This window comes from Pagrus major, chromosome 18, assembly GCF_040436345.1.
Source record: "Pagrus major chromosome 18, Pma_NU_1.0".
Lineage (NCBI taxonomy): Eukaryota > Metazoa > Chordata > Actinopteri > Spariformes > Sparidae > Pagrus > Pagrus major.
The window spans coordinates 28,254,331-28,270,190 of NC_133232.1; the positions used below are offsets into that span (position 1 = coordinate 28,254,331).

A 15,860-nucleotide genomic window follows, 5' to 3' on the forward strand; every position below is an offset into this window, starting at 1 on the left:
ATTATACAATGTAGGTATTAAAGGCACAGCACACGTTTAGTCATAAGTTTCTTTTATTAATCGTAAGCCATGAGAAGCCACATTTTGTCTCAAATATCTCATCAATATCTTAATCATTTAATATTTATTTGAAAGTCCTGAGCACAATATCAAGTTAAAGAGTATTTGCTTGGTTTTGGTCATTATCTGGCCAATATGATTGTACTTTAGAGGCAATATTGCCCATAAACAAAGAGGAATATCACATTCTCACAATAGCTATAATCACTGAACAAGTCACAGAGCAGCATGCAGAAGGGGAGTGTACACATACACATTCATACTCATGGTTACAGGAGGATTCAACCATTATGCAACGAAGCTGCTTGTAGCTTAAGTTCATATTCATTGTCTTTAAATCAGGCTGCTTTCAGCCACAAATGGACCCCAGAATAGTGTCCCTGTCGACATGTAAAATACTTTGAAACAGCATTCACACTATGAAAAACCTCACTGAAACCCACACTAATGAAGTTATTGAGTGGTTTGTAGTTATTTGCAGCTCCTCAAAGGAATTACTCATCCCATAAATGAAGCTGTCACCTATGTTTTTGTCACTGACATTTCTCTGTGGGCCATGCTGTATCCTACAGTACTCTCAGTTACTAATGTAGGGTGCACAATGTCAGTCAGGAAAGTCTTTGGGAGACACAGTGCAATCATGTGGCTACAAAGCACTCTGATTATGCTTCAGAACCTGTTGGGGAGAGATTTCACGTACATTTTGGGCTTAAAAAAGTGTTAATGTCTTTAAAAATGTACAAAAACATCACTAGAATGAAGAACACAAGCCAAAAATAAAATTAGTATTTAACAGGCTTTATGTGCCTGACAGGAACTTCCATCAAATTGGTAGTGGATGAAAGGACTGTCAGATCTTATGGCCAGTAATATTAAACCAGTGTATCTGTCTAATCAATCACACATATTTGAAGTTTGAAAATGAAAAATGATGGCACTTCCGTTAACATGAATTATAATGGTGCGTTCCATTTAATCTGGTCGGAAGTCAATTGGAACGCGCCCTGAAGTCGGATTTCCGTCTCAGAAAGTCGGACGCAACTCACCAGCCATGACCTCAAAAATCTGCTCCACACATCAGCAGCAGTGAAAGCACATAGTAGTGTCCATCTTCTATCTGTGGACTTGGGTGTTTATATGCGCAAAATACCTCGTAATGCATTGTTATCAACTGTTACTGCGAACAATGGCTAACCTGACTTGAACTGGTTTTCCAACTTGTACTGGAATGCTGTCAACTCCCATCATTCCCAGCTCCGGCTTTCCACTCCCTAGTGAAATGGAACGTACCATAATACCAACTATCACTGGTGTTTTGAGCATAACACATGGAAAATACTTTTAGTCTGATGGTCTTTTATTGTACAAGTGTCACTTCTTGGATGGCTTCCGTTTGAGACTCAGGGACCTCATGGAGCCAAACACTCTCCTCCCCAAGTCCCTCAGTGATCGAGAGCGCTGGAGGGGCATCCGTGGAGGAGGGGATGGAGAAAAGGAAGGGGAGGAAAGAGGGGAGAGGGAATGGCAGCTGCCCTCCAGGCTCTGAGAACGAGAGAGGTTAAAGAGGCTAGCGGTGGAGGACAGCCGTTTGTCTTCCTCCTTTGCTCTCAGCAGTCTGACCCCTTCCTCTTTGCTGATGTACATGCCACCTTGTCCCACGTCTAATGAGGAGACCCAGTGTGCCCGCTTTGAGGGCTCCTCGCTGTTGTTACGAGGCACCAGCAAGCCTTGGGACTCACTCCTGAATAAGGCCCTTCTGGAAAGCCTGAGGCTGGAGCTGCGTCTCTCCCCTTCTTCCTTGCCCCTCTTCTTTGAGAAGACGGGGGAGTTCTCCACTTTTGGTTTCTTGTCATTGCTTCTGGATGAAGACTTCAACCTTCGATGCTCCCTCCTCCAGCTTCCAATGCTGTTCCTCCTCCAACCGTAGCCATACTCGGCTCTGTCCATCTCCTCCTTTTCATTTTCAGACTCTTTCCCCCAGAAGCGTCCTTCAAAGCCCCTCCATCGTCTGTTGGTCTTCCTGGGTGTCTGGGCTTCTGATCGATCCTGCTCCTCACCCCAATCTGAGCCATAGTCTTCTCTCTTGGCGTAGCTGCTTACTGTGGCTGCCCTTACCAACTTGTGGGAGGCATGCTTTCCTCTATAAAGCCCCTCCCCCTCTGCCCTCTTCCATCCCCCATTTCCACCCCCACTTTGCCGAAGTGATCCACCCCTTGGTTGGATACCACCATGCTCCAAAGGAGAGCTCCTTGTAGTGGTGCGGGGCAGGGAGCATTGGAAGGGGGCATCCCGTCGGAAAACAGAGAGCGGGGTGGCACCCAGAGGGGACGGCTGGAGAGGCCGAGGAGGGGAACGGCCCCTGGCGGTGGGGCGGGAGGCAGGGGAGGAGGCCGTGGAGGAAGGAAGGTCAGATGGGGAAGGGATCTGCTGGTAGTGGCAGTGTGAGGAGTAGTGGGGAGAAGGAATGTGGATGGACTGATAGGGGTGTATGGGGCTGCTGGAGTGTGAGAGAGGAGGGGTGAGGCTGGACTGAGACTGTGGAGAATGGGTGACACTGAGAGACAGCTGTATTGGTCTCTGGGGATTCAGATCGGTCAGTCGAGTATAGTCATGTGACTGATCAGTCGGGGCTGTCAGGTGAGTTTTAGTATGACCCCTCACCTCGCCTGTACTATCTGTCTGGAAGCAGTCAATATCCAGCTCCACACCTTGTTCCATCAGTCCGACCACAACAGCCCTAGAGAGGCCGGAGAGGCGGGAGATCTCCCCTACCATTGGGGAGTCTTCGCTTAACTTGGGACTAGAGCTGGACTCTTGGATCAGGCTGCTGCGCTGAGACCCAGGAGCTGATCCACAGTTTGTACCAAACACTGATGGTCCAGCCTCAGGTGGAGCACCACTGCTCCAGTCTAATGAGCGACAGAAGGCAGATGACCCAAATCCTGGACTGGGTCCAGACCCTGAGGTGACCTCCAGGGAACTGCGGTGGCTCAGGCTTGTTGGACATGTTGAAATGCGAGGGCGAGTCCTAAGTGCTGGGGTGGGTGTAGCAGCGGAGAGGGATGTAGCAGAAGCCGTGGAAGCTGGAGCAAAGTCGCTCCTCAAAGCTCCACAACTGGCGTTTTTGGGATTGTCCACTAAACCCTGGCTAGAGTTTAACCCAGGAGTCAGATTCAAGTTGAGGTTGAGATGCAGATTTATGTTCAAGTCCTCTCCGGTGGCTGAAGGAAGGTTCCCCAGGTTGATCGAATTCCGAGTGGCTTTTTTCCCAGTAGTGCTGAGGCTGACTCTGGCGGAGTTTCCCAGCAGTGACTTGCAGGGAGTGACACTAAGTGCACTGCGGCTTTCAAAGGCAGAAAGGGACTGGGTGGAACCATGACTTTTGCCTGGGGTACAAAGGCCTCTGCGCGTGACTGGACCAGGTGTGGCAGCTGAAGTGAGATCGGAGGTGGAGGAGGTCACTCGACTGTGGTACTGGCGTGCCAGTCGAGAGATGTACTGCTCGAGCTGGGTGAAGGAAGCCGGGGTGAGGGGCTGTTGAGGCTGGACAGGAAAAAGTGGATCAGCGTTGGACTCTTGCTGGTCATCTAGTTGGGGTCCTTCAGGGCTCGGAGAGGCTGAGTGCTCCTGGCTCTGGGAGGTGAAGAGGGGGCTCTGGAGGGCAACAGCATGCAGCGGGCTGGGGTAGGGGTACACCTCTTTGGTCCGACGGGACACCAGGTCTGTGCAGTAGCGAGGGTCCAGCTGGGGTTTTTGATGGAGGGAGGAGGGCGAAGAAGAGGAAGTTTGCTCAAGAAGCGGGAGGAGGGAAGTAATCAGAGATTCACCGAGTCCTGAGCAGAGGTCAGACAGAAAGCTCAGACCAGTTGCTTCAAGGTCACATTGGACTAGAAGAGACAAGAGAAGAATAATTTCAGACAAAACAGTTTTTAGATTATCTTTACCTAAATATATATTCATGTGCGCTGATGTTTATAGTTAGGACACTGCTTTGAACCAGCTTTATCCAACTGCTGCAAAATTCATATTTACAAGGATTTACATGACATGGATCTCGGCTCACCTGACACTGGTGTCCCTTCTGTTGGTTCACCATCTTCCTGTCTGTTCTGCAGTGCAGGCTGCTGCTGCTGCTGCTGCTGCTGCTGCTGCTGCACTGCACCTTCTGACCACAGGATGTCAGTGTGGTCAGCCGACAGAGGAACCTGCTCCCACAGCTTCAGGGGTCTGGCTGGTGGCGCCGATCCTCCCTGAACAGCATCACTGGACACAGAGTAGCAAGAGTCCGAGAGAGAGCTCCCGCTCACTGAATAGAAACCTTGACAAGAGAGGGAAAGAAATTCAGTGTGACCATGTGTCTTATGCTTATGTGACAGTATCCAACGTTTTTCTCTTTTTACAAGATGAACCAAAACACTGACAAAGAGGAAGACAATTAGAAAAATATCAAACTGAATTTAATTCTCTAAAATAAAAATAAACCAGGTTTGAATTTGAATCAAACACTAATACTAAGCTTGTTTATTAAATATTTAGACAACAAGTGCATCATTGCATATTATTATGGTTTTTCAAAAAGTGTTACACTTATAGGAGCTCTGAAAGTATCACAACAATTTAAATTAAAAAATTAAGATTAAGAAGAATATAAGGTTGAGCTGTGAACTTCAAACCTTAAAATTCTGTATAATGTATTTCAGGTTTTTTAGGTTTCATTTAAACTATTTACTAAGTTTTTCACCTCTACAAGAAAGTAAAGAAATGTATAAAAGAAGGCGTGCATGAGTGCATAGCAGGGAGAGGAATGTCTGAGTTGGGTGTAGAAAGAAAAACCAGAGTTACAATGTGACTGGATAAGAGTTTGGCAACAAAGGCTGAAAGGTTGACAGTGAGAGAAAAATGAACGAGTCAGAGCCAAGTCACACAGTGCAGGTAAACAAAAGTAAAAAGAGTACGGTTAATGTTTAATGGGCCTTCTCAAACACAAGGTGAGCTGTAGTTTTATCAGAAGGTGACAAACTGTGTTGGTCACTGTTCAGGTCAGCGCTGTGACCGCTGAACACAAGTGTTTAGGTGTGTGTGTGTTTACCTGAACTAGGTCGGGAGTCACTGTCCAGATGGACTGTACCACCGGGGTCTGGTGTTGGGGGAGAGAGCAGGTCAGACGGGGCGTCCCAGGACAGAGTAGACCAGCGTGAGTTACTCCCCCTGCCAGATGACGAGTGGACCGTGCCATCCCCTGAATTGCTGCCACAGTCCTCTGGGCTGCTCTGACAGTGTGATACCACTATTTCTGACGGGGACGGAGCCTGAAGACAAAACATGTGACAGGTTAGACCTGAGCAATGTCGACTAAATCAAATATTACACCATCTTTGACCAAAATATCAAAATACTGTGATGAGCAGGCAACTCAACAATGCTTAGTCAAATCATGATTTTTTTTTGGTCATTCAGATTGAAAATGTGCGCAAAACCCCAAATAAAAGTCATGGAAGTTAATCCACCAGGAGTCAATGGATGGCCAGAGAAGGATTAAGGCAGTGGCAGTGTTTATCCTCTCCCCCTCACATACAACTACCTCTTACAATGTGACCAAAATTACAAACTAAACCATCTCCATGACAACTGCCCAATTACTCCTGGTCAGGACATCAAGTAAACAGACCTAAGCTTGATTCTCTTCTCTCAACGTAGTATGATAGTTTCTTGTATGCTGCTTTCTTTTCTAACCTTGTCTTCTCTATTTTATTATTGTACATTATTTAATTACTCGCACATCTTGCCCAGAACATTTATTTGGACAACAGAAACATGATAAGACTCAGTGATCCCACTATAATTCCACCAGCAGTCAATAAGCCGGTATATTGATTTATTGCCCAACAGTCTATGGTGGTCTGTGTACTTACATAATAGAATTTTTTTTTTTAAATCGCAACTGAAACCAACAATAAGCAGTGAAGGAAGATTTAATCATATCTTTTACTTAAATAAATGAAAGCACCATTGAAACAATGAAATTAAAGTCCCTCATTCAAAATCTTTCTTAAGCAAATGAGTATCAAAAGTAGTGCTATATATTATATATGACATTATTAGATTGGTAGTGATGCAACAATTATTTAAAGCTGTTGTAAGTGATATATGTTTAATGAAATAAGTGTAAAATAGCTCTATATTCCACACTGTAATCACATGTCTCTCCTCCTCCTGCTCATGCAGTAAAAGAGAAAGGACATTTTCTGGTATCCCTGTCCACCTTATCCAATCAGGACAGAGAACTCCATAAAGAGGCGGTCCTGTCTGTTCGTGAACACATTGCTAACTGCAAAATGGACATGAAGTTAGCTAAAATGACGAGAGCTCTTACAGCACCTTTACTTTAAATGAAACCATGTCAGAAGTTTGTCTCACTAACAACTCATACAATAGGGCTCCAATGAAAAGACAAGGATTAGGGTTAAAAAAAACACCTAACATGTAATAAAATGACTCTATACAGCTCTTCTGGCTTAATCAAAATTTCCAGGAGCCCAGAGATCCCAAAAAATATGTTATTTGCACCCTTTTTTAAGCTGGAAGCTTCACTGTGGCTGCTAAGTATTAGCGTGGACCTTGTCTGAAGTCAGTGCACAAGCTTGACACCGTGTTACGGGTGTAATTAATATCTTCCTGGGATTCTACCAGACAAGGTCCACGGAGCCATTTCATGTTTTTTTAGTCCCCATCAACTTCAGTTGTTTATAAGAATGCTGCAACGCTGTTTTGCTGTGAAGCTCCAGAAATGTTTTGTGGACTATGAAACTTCCCCTGACTTTCCATCGGCTTGGTGGTGAGTAAATGATGAATTCATTTTCATTTTTGGGTGAACTTATCCTTTAATCGTTAACAAAAAATGTTCTTTGTAGGTTAGTAATCATATCCTTTTAATGTAAAATCTGAATCTGCAAAGTACCTCGTAACTAATTATAATTATATTCTAGTAGAGATAGAAAATACTTGAAGTATAAGTACCTTAAAATTGTACTTGGGTAATGTATTTAATTACTTTCCACCACTGACAATGAGGTCATGGATTTAACCGCACAGCTCCTTGGCGCTACATGCCTTCGAGCAGAGACACAGTGAGATGTGTGTGAAAAGACACATAGGGTTGTACATCCATGATATCATTTACCAGAAACTCGCTCCGATGTCATGACGTCACACCGCTTACCGGAATAAGGCCCACACACACACACACACACACAACAGCCACAATAGCAATCGCCCCGTCAAGTTAGCAAAGTGCCTCCATTTCCTAGATTAGTAAGAGCTTGGTCGAGTGAGCCCCCTCCTCCAATTATCATCCAAATCCCCAACCCACCCCTCCAGGACGGCAGCCAAGAGGAGCCCGCTGCATTAGACTGATCGAGCCCAGACAACAGAAACACTGTGAGTGGCACTGATCAATCCTCTTGTTACTGAGGAAACAATACAGGTAGTGAGTCACTGCTGGGGCGACAGGAGGGAGAGGAGTGGGGGGGGGGGTCCAGAGGATAATGGGAGAAGACAGATGACGTAACAAAGAGAAGCCGGAGAGGGGGGAGAGGAAGGAAGAGAGGGGAGAAAGAGTTTCAGACTTTGACCTGTCTTAGGCTTATCTCCTCTCTCCTTCTGCTCACTCCTGTCCCCTGTTTTTCTTTTCTTTGCCTCCCAGTGAATCCAGAGTGAGTCGTGGCTGAGTGGGTGACCAGAAAACGAGTGAGTGAGAGGGACAAAAAAAGAGACAGAGACTGAGAAATAAGAGAGTGAGTCACTGAGTGAGTGAAGGCGGTGAAGGGAGGGTGAGGCGGGGAGGGGATGGGGAGGGGGGGGGGGTTGCGAGTGGTTGCCGGGCGAGAGAGAAGGGCATCCTGAAGGACCCCCACCTCCCCCACACCCCTGACAAATAATCCCCCTCCCCTCCCACACTTCTATAATATCCTTCGAGCCAGCCGCCCCGTACTCACCATAGCTACAGCTGCTCGCTCTCTAACTCTCGCTCGCCTCGCCTCCCACACAGAACCACAACAGCACAACAGGCCCGGCGAAATATTTAACTCATCCTCAGCCTGAACACACACAATCCAGTCTGACTCTCGCTCACATACGTTCTGTTGTCTGCTCTGCTGCTAAATCCCACTCACTAAAAGGTCCTCAACTTAAGTTTTTTGGCATGAATCAACCCTTCATGTCTCTTTTTCTTACACAAACCTCCACTCCTCCATGTTATAATGCAGTGCACATAACAGGATATAATGTTACACGGAGACCAGTGCATGATCAAATCATAGTGGGTGGGGGTCTGCCAGGAGCTCTGTAATACGATATTCCTTCCTGAGAGGGGAGCAGCCCCTCTGGAACAATATGAGGACAATGTATGGGTCGATTGGATGATAATGCTGCAGTGATCGCAGCTGTAAGTGCATTATGTCATTACAGCGGTTGCCATGTTGAGACAGAATAATTTGGTCAAACAGTGTAGGACGGAGCGAGCGTTTGCCGAGTATTTATTGTTTCATGCATTATTAATGCGGTATTGAAATTTAAAGACAGCCCACGCTGTGCATCTTCATCCTCGAAAGCGACAGGAGGGATGTGCTCGAGCTTTTCTCAAACATCCAGGTGAATCTTTCATAAAAAAGTATCAGCGTTGCATACTGAGCTCAGAAAGATCCCGAGGCCAAGAACCAGAGACAAAAGCAGTCTCACTCCACAGGTCAGGGTAATGGCTCTCCATGTAAGATGATGCCCTCCGATGCTAAACCTAATTTCAAGACAGGCTGCCTCCAATGAGAGCACACACAGCAATGCAAACGGTATACAGACACATGCACACACTGCTTATTATGGCTGCAAATGCAATTCTTGTATTATTAATTCGCCTGCTGATTATTTTCCCGTAGAGCCGCAACCATTAGTCAGTTGAAAGGAAATTAGTTGCCAACTATTTTGACAATCTATTAATCGCTTTTTCTTGCAGAAATGGTAAACATGTGCTGGTTCCAGCTTCTTAAATGTAAATATTTGCTGTTTTTCTTTGGCATTTATGATAACAAAAAAGAAGACTTTTGTCACAATTATGAAAATAGGACCCTTTAATGAAAGCTGATCCAGAAATCAAGCAGCAAATCCAAACACAGGCAGGAGCAAATCCACAAGAAACCAAAGGGACACACAAAACTAAATAAGGTACAAACCGAAGATGCACAGGGAACACTGGCAGGAACATGAGGAACACTGGAGACACGGGATGTAAGGAGAAGAGGCAAAACAGATGAACTGAAGAGTGAGGGAATAACACAGAGTATAACATAACGGTGATGAAGGCTGGTTGGAGGGGCCCACTGGGGATTTTTGCCTTGGGCCCAGACAGACTCTAGAATCGCCACTTCTTGTCCTCAATGCGCTTCCTTCAGCGAGGAGCATTTTATCTTCAAACACTGAATAGTGGCAATCATGACTTCACCAGTTCGGCCTTGACACCCATTCTTAAAACTGTGAAAAGACTCAAATGTTGCAGAGAGAGAACTCCAAGTTTTCTTCTAGTTTGTACATTACATACAGAAGACTTCATCTGGAAATCAAAGCCGGTGCTATTTGCATTCCCAAAACTGAATTATTAATGCTATTCAAACATATTTATGCAAATTAAATGTCTTTTCTTTCCACAAAGAGTACTGAAGAAGCGTTGATTTGGATTTTGTAAAAACCTGCGAGCTTCACAAACGCATCACATGGTTGAAAGGATAAAAAGAGTGATTTTAAATTGCATTGTTCCACCACAGATGACACCGCACAGCCATCATAATCCCGACCTGCCTAATATGGATTTGCACAGTGATAACCTCCTCTGCCCCCTCTCTGCTATTACAGAGAGAAAAAGGTGAATCACATTTCGAGAGTTTAATTCCAAAATAAAAAATAAAAAAAAGGCTGGTGTAGAGCGCATTATGTTATGAGTCATCTAATCCTCGGCTGACAAAATAGTTATATTTTCTAAAAGCAGAGCAGGCTGTGTGTGTGTTTTAAACAGTAAACAGTAATGAATTTCAAGTAAAATGAATAGAATGAGTTAGGGGATGAAACCTTTACAGTAAGCCTAACTTCTCCACTTTTATGGTGGTAAATAAACAGCAGGTGCTCCATCTACTCTCTCCTCCTTGTTCTCTCTCCAGATGCTGCAGTATTAAAGTCATCTTTTGCAACAGGAACAATTTATCTCCAGTTATGCTTGAGCTGGGAAATATGTCAATATTATATCATTATAGTGATATGAGACTATATGTCACCTCAGACTGTGGATGTAGTTATATCATGATATGGCATAAGTGTTGTCTTTTCCTGGTTTTAAAGGCTGAATTACAGTAAAATGATGCCATTTTCTGAAATGACCAAACTGTTCTACTTGTTCTAATACTTGTCTTCACTCACGTAGTCATTTTATCCACATTACTGATTTTATCATTAGTGAAAGTACCAATAGTCATCTTTACAATATTGTTGCAATATCCATATCCAAGTATTTGGTCAAAAATATTGTGATATTTGATTTTGTCACTCGTTTATAAAGTGCTTCTTGGGTAGATCACAAAACTGTAAATGTAAAAAATGTATCGCAATATAGCCCAAAAACTGTACAATATTATTTTAAAAGGTGCCATTTGTAAAAATGTAGCTGCTGCTAGCTAGTTAGCTCAGTTAGCTGTGAAGCTAGCAGTCCAGACTGGGAGCTCAGAAAACTGAGGAAGTTTGGTTCGACTCCCCTCGTACAGCAAAAACTATTGTGATATTTTTTAGTCATTACTACAATATTGTCGCAATATCTAGGTATTTGGTCAAATAGTGTTTTCTCCGCTAGCACAGGAGCTTTGGACAGGGATGGGCCGCGGCTAGCTGGTTAGCATGCTAAACATGCTTTGTAACATAATACAAAGACTTCATAACATCAAAACTTCACATTCTGTTGACTTTAGAGAAGTTATACAATTTTTCAACCAAAAATTTGTACATATTGCACCTTTAAAAGCCACATCGTAAATGCTGTGTGTGAGTGCTGTTGAATGTCGACCCGGGCGGAGGGCAGAGGGCCAGACGCTCTGCCACACTGACAGCTCCCTTCAGAGGTGAGAATGAGCAATGCTGCCCGACCTCTCCACAGGAAATCTCAGCACCACGGGAGGAAGAAGATACAGAGGAGATGTACGTAGGTGGGCGGTGAGGAAGACAGCACATTGTGAGCCACACTTCCATGCAGATGGGACTGTAATTTCTGTCCCTGCGCTGATAAAAACAGATTTCATTGTGTTTTCCTCTCTTCGGTCTGTGCAGCCGATATAAAGAGATTTGATTTATTATTGTTTCGTCGAGCAAACACACCGCTCTGCAAAAGGTGACCTCAGCTGCAGCCAGATTTAGACTCAACATGTATTAATGTGCCGCAGGCTGCTGACTAACACGGCTCATTAGTATCAAGCACACACACGTTTACAGTGAAACAACACCCTGAACACAACGTGAATCTGTACTGTAAAACCCTGGAAACAAGCTACACATAACAGACTGGCAAACACAGCACCACTCTCTGTGCAAAACCCTTTAAAGTTTAGGTTCATGGAAAAAAGTCAGTCATGTATTTTTGATGATGTTTTGGTCTTAAAGAGCAATTTCATTGCTCTAAAGAGGATCATTTCATTAAAAACAGGCTGTTTATGTGCTGGAAATGGTGCCCTATGATAAAAAAAATGCTCTCTGGTTGGCCTGAAGATTATTTTCCATAATAATCGACGTCCAAGTGTCTTGAAATTGCTTCTCTTGTCCAACCAGCAGTCCAAACCCAAAATATATTCAGTTTACTATCACAAAAGACAGAAAAAAGCAGCAAATCCTCACATTTAAGAAGTTCTCACTGGTGCATGTCTGACAACCTTGCTTGAAAACCAACATATATGATTAATTCCTTATACATATGGGTACTGATTATATTTCTGTCAATCCTCTGATGGTCACTCTTCGGCTCTACTCGTCCCTGCTGCTCTTCAGATTCACTATTCTCTTGCCACTGCCCATCTGAGATTAATTAATGTGTACGTCCCTCGTTTTCTAATCATAAAATCCTGCTGGGTGCACTCACAGTCGCTTCCTTTCATCCTCTTCCTTCTCTACATGTTGATGTCTTCGCGGGTTCACATTTAGTTCATGTTCAGGAATAATGGGCTGGACCACCTGCAGCCTCGGTGTCCAGGCCCCGGGATGGTATCTGTTCACATCATGTTCTCTTGTATTACATGTCACATTCCCCACATTCCCAACACAAAAAGACCTGCGTGTGCATTTCAGGGAAAGCTTGGGAAGTGGGTTACTTTATATGTGGGTGTGTTTGAAGAGATGACACATCCTAACCTCTCAGGATTTCACAATAAACGGTCGAAACTGCACTTCTATGAGGGAGACTGCCACCATATTGTGATCTGAATGCAAACCTGGTGCCAAAGTGACCTTTACAGCTGATGAGCTGAGAAATGCAGCAGTGTCTGGTTGCAGGCTGCTGTGTTAATACCTCCACCTGGTTTTATCCTGTATCCCACCACATCCTCCTCTCTAACCTTGAGGCAGGGCACAGAGCCAGACGGACAGACTGCTGGTCCTGGTACCCTGACCTCTATGACATTTGCTCCATGTCACACACAGAGAGACACACACACACTGCTGCTGTGTAAAAAGATCGGTCTGCATGCTTGGATGGTCTCTGGCACCACCTCACTCAGTTGGGTGTTGAGCTCTCGGCACAGCCATGCGCCGCCAGGCAGGCAGGCAGGCAGTGATAAAATCTGTCTACTGAGCCGCAGAGGGACTGGCTTGTTGGCAGATCACCATCATCCCCGCATTCATATTTAATAATCTCGTCATGTAGAAATCCGGGCTGACTGACCTGTTGCCTGCGGGATGTCGCAGAGCCATCCGAGGCGGCGCTCTCCGGGGTTCCGCTCCCCTCCTCCTCCTCCTCCTCCTCCTCCTCCTCCGCAGCCCGTGGAGCCTCCTCGGCGGTGGCTCGGTCCTCCAGAGCTGCGTCCACCATCCCCAGGTGTTTGCACCTGAGCACCTCAAGCTCCAGCACCCCGGCCAGCGTCGCTTTGAGGCGCTCTCCGATGCGGACGCGCTCGGTGCCCGACCAGAGCGAGTTCACGCAGCTGCGGCGGCCGGCCATCCTCCTCGGGGGTGCCGGCGGCGGGCGGAACCGGGGCGCACCGCTGACCGCCGCTCAGTCGCCGTGCAGTTGGATGAGAGGAACGAACGGGCTAGGCTCCTGCTCCAGGTAGAGCAACACGGGTCCGGACGAGCGATAGCAACATAGCAGCCCTGTGAATTAACGCAATAAAGCAGATATAATCCTCACCATCTCTAACGTGCCATGCAGCCTAGAGCGACGCGCACGCAGCCCTGCGGACTGGCACAAGACTAGAATTAATGAATCCAGCGGCACAACGAAGGAGCATCAACTGGCCATGCCTCAGATTAACCCGGGCTTAATTTCCTGTTGACACCGTCCCTTTTTTTTTTTTTTTTTCCTATGTCACTCAGAGGCTCCCCGGTCCGGTGGAGTCGCCATGGTGCCGCGCTCCGTACGCTGCGTCCCCAACGAGACAATGCAACAGACGGGCAGAGGGTGATAGCGTTACATGTGGGAGCAGGCAGCGGAGAGGAGGGGGAGGAGCCGCTGCACCAGAGCTGCACTCCGATTGGTCCGGGAAGTTTTTCGAACCAAAGACTGTCTAACTTGCACAGTTGAAGATGTCAGAGGACAAATAGTCACATTCCCACAGTGTTCCCACAGAGCCGCTGAGGTCATGAGGTGACATCATCCTGCTCCGTGGTGCGCTTTAATCCTCAGCGGTGTCATTGTGTTTGTCAGTGGTCACCAGGGAACCAGCTTCTGTGCAGGAAGAGGCCTTTTTCCAGGTGTAAATCATAAAATCAATAAAGGCTGGATTCCATTTAGCTGCCTCAGTTTCAGGGTCCTGATATTGTGGCGTGCTGGCTCCCTGTCACAGTGTCACAGCTCACCTCGAACGGAGACATTATTAAAAAAGGCACACTATGTAGTCTTGGAGAAGAAATTCACACTCAGAATTTTAATATTTACAGTATGAATGAGGTAATAATACAAACTTTTCCATAAGTGAATAAACAAGCTGCTCTAAGAGGAAAATAAGGTCCAGAACACTTTTTGAAGCTGAAAAGGTGGCAGGGTCCGCCACATATAAAGAAAGCAAACAGCATGAAATTGTGTTGTCCTTTAACGTCAGTTTGTTTAGGCATAACAAAACCAATCAATGAAGATCTTTCTCTTCTGATTAAAAACTACATAGTGCACCTTTAATGTCATCTTGCTATGACAATGCTTAAACACGGGACCCAAACGCAAAACACACCAGCAGGCAGGTCACTAAAAGAGAGCGAGCTTTAATGAAGAAAGCTGAAATCCAAAATCACAAACACAAAAGCTAAACAAAGTATAACCAAAAAAAGCAAAGTACAAACCAGGAATAACGGCAGGAACACATGACAGGAAGATGAGACAGGGAGACACAAGAGCACAAGGGCAGGACAGATGGACCGACAAGGAGTGAGGGAACAACACAGGCATAAATACAAACTAAACTAACGAGGGGACGAGGTGCAGGTGGAGGGACACTGGAAACAGGGCAGTGGTAGTGAGTCTGATGTGAGACAGGTGTGGGGAAACAATCAGACTGAGGAGCACAGGAACACAGGAGGGCAACAGAACACTGGGAACAGAAAGTACAAGACACAAGAGGATAAAACTACAAAATAAAACAGGAAACGAACCAGAAAACCCAAAACGTGACATAAAAGGCCTATTTCTAATATTTCAAAACAAGTCCCCATCTACGCCAGTTGTTCAGGAGAATGCTGTGACACTGTTTTGCTGTGAAACTCCAGAAATGTTTTGTGGACTGTGAAACCTCACCTGACTTTCCATCAGCATGGGGCTGAGTAGATGACGATTAAATGTTCAATTTTGGCAGAACTTGTCCTTTAATGTCTTTCATGAGGGACTGGTGTCAAAATCTTTGTGATCTCAAACAAAACAGTAGGTCAAATCATCACAAGCTACTAAAACTGTGGTGTCTGTATTACTCTAGAATAACAGCACTGTTTGGTCTCAGCGCAGTCTGCTGAGTGCACAAGACTTTATTGGCAACTTGTCGAGGAAAGTTAACACACAGAGAGGATGGCATTTGGACAGAAAGTGGGTCAGTAGGAGCCCAACAGCTCATGTTTTGCCTGGAGCCTTTTAACAGGTGAATCCGGCATCCGTCTGCAATGTAACAAAGATTCAGATTCTTCTTAAGTTAATGGAAGATCTCAGTAGGCCTATTATTAATCAATCTGCAGGCTACTTCACCAAAGCTTTCTCTTATTTTGGTGGAAATAAATGTGATGGCGATTGCATTTATATTGTTTAAGATATGAATATCAAAAGTCCACCAGTTTAAAAAAAAAAACAAGCCCAAACAGTATATAGTCTTCAATCTGATTATTCAGGTGTTATTCAGGTTTGACAGGTGCAGTGCACTTTGCTCTAGTGCCACCTTTCAGCCAGCAGAGGGTGATCTTCACCCACAACAGCAGCAACAAGTTGGACCCCATCATTTCACCACAGACAGGCTGGTGGCTCCAAAACTACAACCTGAGTGTAGGAGCTCCTTACAGTTTTTCATAAAGTACATGTACACAGAGTCACTAGTTTA

The 15,860-nt window shown here is 45.3% G+C and overlaps 1 protein-coding gene across 1 annotated transcript; it reads right to left on the reverse strand.

Annotated features, from left to right (window-relative positions):
* Nucleotides 1-35: 35 nt before the first annotated feature.
* On the reverse strand, nucleotides 36-13,725 carry LOC141013022 (uncharacterized). The gene is made up of 4 exons (XM_073486561.1): nucleotides 13,016-13,725; nucleotides 5,150-5,369; nucleotides 4,124-4,378; nucleotides 36-3,947 (listed from the first exon to the last, which is right to left on the reverse strand). Exons 1-4 carry the CDS (start codon nucleotides 13,289-13,291, stop codon nucleotides 1,432-1,434), a joined length of 3,267 nt encoding a protein of 1,088 aa, XP_073342662.1. The 5' UTR covers nucleotides 13,292-13,725; the 3' UTR covers nucleotides 36-1,431.
* Nucleotides 13,726-15,860: the final 2,135 nt, after the last annotated feature.